The 4802-nt window shown below is 47.5% G+C and overlaps 1 protein-coding gene across 1 annotated transcript; it reads left to right on the forward strand.

Annotated features, from left to right (window-relative positions):
- Positions 1 to 1574: 1574 nt before the first annotated feature.
- Positions 1575 to 3969, forward strand: LOC105733415 (heterogeneous nuclear ribonucleoprotein M-like). Its single transcript, XM_064362161.1, is given in 3 exon segments — positions 1575 to 2449; positions 2451 to 2830; positions 2833 to 3969. Coding segments are annotated over 3 exon segments (2127 nt in total). The 3' UTR covers positions 3705 to 3969.
- The last annotated feature ends 833 nt before the right edge of the window (positions 3970 to 4802 follow it).

Raw genomic sequence — 4802 nt, forward strand, 5'->3', positions numbered from 1 at the left:
TTTAGGGGTACATGTTGGGGAGGATTTTACATGTGTCTGCTCTGTCATTTGACCTAGTAGTTCCATTTTTTACTCCTGGCTGGTTAACTACTTAGGTAATAATGTAGATTGTGAACCTTCACAATGCTCAGCACAAAATAAGACTCACTTGTGGTTTGATGAATTGATGAACAAAGCAAAGAATGAATGAATGAATGAATGAGACTTCCTAGGAGAGCAAACCATTTAAATTCAAAAGACAAATCACTAGCACTGAAGGGGAAGGAGGGAGGCAATCTATTGGGAGCTGATTAAAGCAAAAGCTTACAGAGCCTCACCTGGCCCCAGAGGCTGCTCAGTGTGCAACTCAGCCCAAACTTGGACAATGTGAAGGAGGAGTTTGTTCAGTTGACCCTGGAGATTTCCACTTTCTCTTAAGGGAGGGAGAGGTAGCAAGACTGTTTGAGATTCTCCTGTTTGGGGATTTAAAGCAAGACAGATTTGAGATTGAGTCTCAGCATTGCACTATGAACTGTATGGCCTCGGCCAGGTCACTCAATGCTTACTGCCTCAATTTTCCCAACTGTGAAATAGGGAGGGATAAACAAGGGTACAGCCTCATCATGGCACAGAGATGCTTAGATACCAAGCACTGCATCTGGCACCAAGGAAGTGCTCACGTAGCCATTAGTATTTGAAACAGGTGACACCTGCTGCCTACCACCGGGAGCAGGATGTCAATCCACTGCACAGTTTGTAGGTGTCAGGGTCTCCAAGAAAGACACAACTCACACAGGCACTGGATGGAACAATATTTTACTTACATTGAGAAACTTCACTAGGGAGTGTTGGTTCCCCATGACCAGGGTGTCTTGTCCTGCAGCCGATGCAGGGAGGTGGTCTGCACGTGTCCCTCTCAGGCTGCAGGTGAAGAACCTCATTTCCTTCCTCTTGGCAACAGATATGGCAGTAAGGTTGGCCAGGTGCCATATGACGGACACACTGAAGCAGACCAAAGAAGTGCACACAAGGAAACAACAGAGGAAGGTGTCCTCAAGCACGGTGGTGAGTCCAACACAGGCTGTGTTTTTTGAGCTTGTTATTTCCAGGGAAGGGATGGCTCCAGGCACAATCTCATGAGACTAAGCAGGGGTTGAGTAAGCTGGTCATGGCTGCCTCTCCTGGCAAGTATTGCTACCAATACAATGGTCCTGGTGGTGATCATTTCTCGTTGACCCCCCTCTGCATCTCCTCCCCACTTTCTTTATGAGAACTGGTCTCTCATCTGTGCACCATGAGTTTCGGACCTCAGCTTTGAGGCAGCCCCAGCAGTCTTGGTGCTTCCTTCACATCTTTGGCTTATTTTGTTTTTCATTTATACTATTGTCTGATTACAACATTAACATATGTTCATTTTTTTTAAAAAAAGATGAAAATCCCTAAACATGCAGAAAAATGGAAAAAACAAAATTAAAATCGGTAAGTTTATCACTGTTGTCCATATTTTGGAATATTTCCTTTAAGCTTTCTTTCTGCAAAAAAACATATATACATTATTTAAAAAACTTGAGACACAAAGCCCAGACATGGAAAAAATGGCAGCAGGGGTTGAAGCGGTGGCCGAGGTGGCGGTGACGGAGATCAAAATGGAGGAGGAGAGCGGCGCAGCCGGCGTGCCGAGCAGCAACGGGGCTCCGGGCCCTAAGGGTGAAGGTGAACGACCTGCTCAGAATGAGAAGAGGAAGGAGAAAAACATGAAAAGAGGAGGCAATCGCTTTGAGCCATATGCCAATCCAACTAAAAGATACAGAGCCTTCATTACAAACATACCTTTTGACGTGAAGTGGCAGTCACTTAAAGACCTGGTTAAAGAAAAAGTTGGTGAGGTAACATACGTGGAGCTCTTAATGGACGCTGAAGGAAAGTCAAGGGGATGTGCTGTTGTTGAATTCAAAATGGAAGAGAGCATGAAAAAAGCTGCGGAAGTCCTAAACAAGCATAGTCTGAGTGGAAGGCCACTGAAAGTCAAAGAAGATCCTGATGGTGAACATGCCAGGAGAGCAATGCAAAAGATGATGGCTATGACTGGTGGAATGGGTATGGGACCAGGTGGCCCAGGAATGATTACTATCCCACCCAGTATCCTAAATAATCCCAACATCCCAAATGAGATTATCCATGCATTGCAGGCTGGAAGACTTGGAAGCACAGTATTTGTAGCAAACCTGGATTATAAAGTTGGCTGGAAGAAACTAAAGGAAGTATTTAGTATGGCTGGCGTGGTGGTCCGAGCAGACATTCTTGAGGATAAAGATGGAAAAAGTCGTGGAATAGGCACTGTTACTTTTGAACAGTCCACTGAAGCCGTGCAAGCTGTATCTATGCTCAATGGCCAGCTGCTATTTGATAGACCAATGCATGTCAAGATGGATGAGAGGGCCTTACCAAAGGGAGATTTCTTCCCTCCTGAGTGGCCTTGGTGGTATTGGCATGGGGTTAGGACCAGGAGGGCAACCCATTGATGCCAATCACCTGAATAAAGGCATTGGAATGGGAAACATAGGCCCCGCAGGAATGGGAATGGAAGGCATAGGATTTGGAATAAATAAAATGGGAGGAATGGAGGACCCCTTTGGTGGTGGTATGGAAAACATGGGTCGATTTGGATCTGGGATGAACATGGGCAGGATAAATGAAATCCTAAGTAATGCACTGAAGAGAGGAGAGATCATTGCAAAGCGGGGAGGAGGTGGAGGTGGAGGCAGTGTCCCTGGGATCGAGAGGATGGGTCCTGGCATTGACCGCCTCGGGGGTGCCGGCATGGAGCGCATGGGTGCAGGCCTCGGCCATGGGGTCGTGTGGGCTCTGAGATCGAGCACATGGGCCTGGTCATGGACTGTATGGGTTCTGTACAGCGCATGGGCTCTGGCATCGAGTGCATGGGCCCGCTGGGCCTCGACCACATGGCCTCCAGCATCGAGCGCATGGGCCAGACCATGGAGCGCATCGGCTCTGGCGTGGAGAGCATGGGTGCCGGCATGGGCTTCAGCCTAGAGTGCATGGCTGCTCCCATCGACCGTGTGGGCCAGACCATTGAGTGCATGGGCTCTGGCGTGGAGTGCATGGGCCCTGCCATTGAGCGCATGGGCCTGAGCATGGAGCGCATGGTGCCCGCAGGTATGGGGGCTGGCCTGGAGCGCATGGGCCCTGTGATGGATCGCATGGCTACTGGCCTGGAGCGCATGGGCGCCAACAACCTGGAGCAGATGGGCCTGGAGCGCATGGGTGCCAACAGCCTTGAGCGCATGGGCCCTGCCATGGGCCTGGCCCTGGGTGCTGGCATCGAGCGCATGGGCCTGGCCATGGGTGGCGGTGGCAGTGCTAGCTTTGACCGCACCATCAAGATAGAGCGTGGCAACTTTGGAGGAAGCTTCGCAGGTTCCTTTGGTGGAGCTGGAGGCCATGCTCCTGGGGTGGCCAGGAAGGCCTGCCAGATATTTGTGAGAAATCTCCCATTCAATTTCACATGGAAGATGCTAAAGGACAAATTCAACGAGTGCGGCCACGTGCTATATGCCGACATCAAGATGGAGAACGGGAAGTCCAAGGGGTGCAGTGTGGTTAAGTTCGAGTCACCAGAGGTGGCTGAGGGAGCCTGCTGGATGATGAATGGCATGAAGCTCAGTGGCCGAGAGATTGACGTTCGAATCGATAGAAATGGTTAAGCAGTTGCCTTTTTTAAACATCGATACCAGACCTCTGAATTTGTATTTTTTCTTGTTAACCATTTTAATTTGTTGGCTGGATGTATAAAGATGTTTAAAAAATTCAGTTGCTTTTTGGGGTAATTTGAATTACTTTTTTAATGACTGGGGTTCCATTTGACTGTTTGCATTGAGATTGCAATGTGCGCATTTTTTTTTTGTAGTTGTGGCATCTTGTTGACATCGAATATGACTTTGATAATAAATACTGGTTCCTGAAAAAAAACCTTGAAATTATATTACGTATAAAGTTCTTAATATATATTTTTACTTAACATTTTCTCATCTCATTACATATTCTTTGAAAGCACCTTTTTATGCCTACAAAGCATTTTCTCTTATGGGTGCAACATGCTTATATAACTCCAGTGATGTAATTCTGGTAGATGTGATATTTTTGAATCTTGTCCTCAGATAACAAACATTTGTAGCATGTTGCATTTGTCTACATCTGTACTCAATTTCACTTCACACTCTTTCTTCAGACAACAGCAACTCTGATCTGGTCATTTCCAGGTAAAGTCAGTCACTTGAGATTTAAAATCAGATCATTTCTGCCTCTCTCCTTTTTCCTCTTTTCCTAGATTGGCATTTAAAGTTGATTTTTTTCTGTTTTTCCAAAGCAAAACCCTAAAAGCCTCAGGACATGACATCAATACCACCAACCACAGTCAGTTTTCCCATCAGCCCAGGTAGAATAAAGCCATGTACCAGCAAATCAAAAGGAGTGGGGGCCTGATGCCCAAAGATAGCAGAGTGCAGGTCCCTGGTACCTGCCTGGGTCTGTACTTCTCCCCAGTTGCATGGCACCATCCCCTGGGAGCGTTCCAAACTCCTGAAACCGGGCCATGCCCCAGATGAAGGACATCAGATTCCATGGCTGGCTCCAGGCTTCAGTGCTTTTTATATCTCTCCAGACGATTCCAGTGTGCAGCAGCCAGTGCTACTGGCCTTCTGCTGTGCATATGTGGTCCAATCAATGGATACCATCTAGGGGCTGTTAAATTGTGGAATCTTGGTCCCACCTCAGACCTGCCCCCTCAGAGTCTGCACCTTTGC

The sequence above is a fragment of the Aotus nancymaae genome, unplaced genomic scaffold, assembly GCF_030222135.1.
Source record: "Aotus nancymaae isolate 86718 unplaced genomic scaffold, 86718_ANA_hifiasm-v0.15.2.pri h1tg000046l, whole genome shotgun sequence".
NCBI classification, from domain to species: domain Eukaryota; kingdom Metazoa; phylum Chordata; class Mammalia; order Primates; family Aotidae; genus Aotus; species Aotus nancymaae.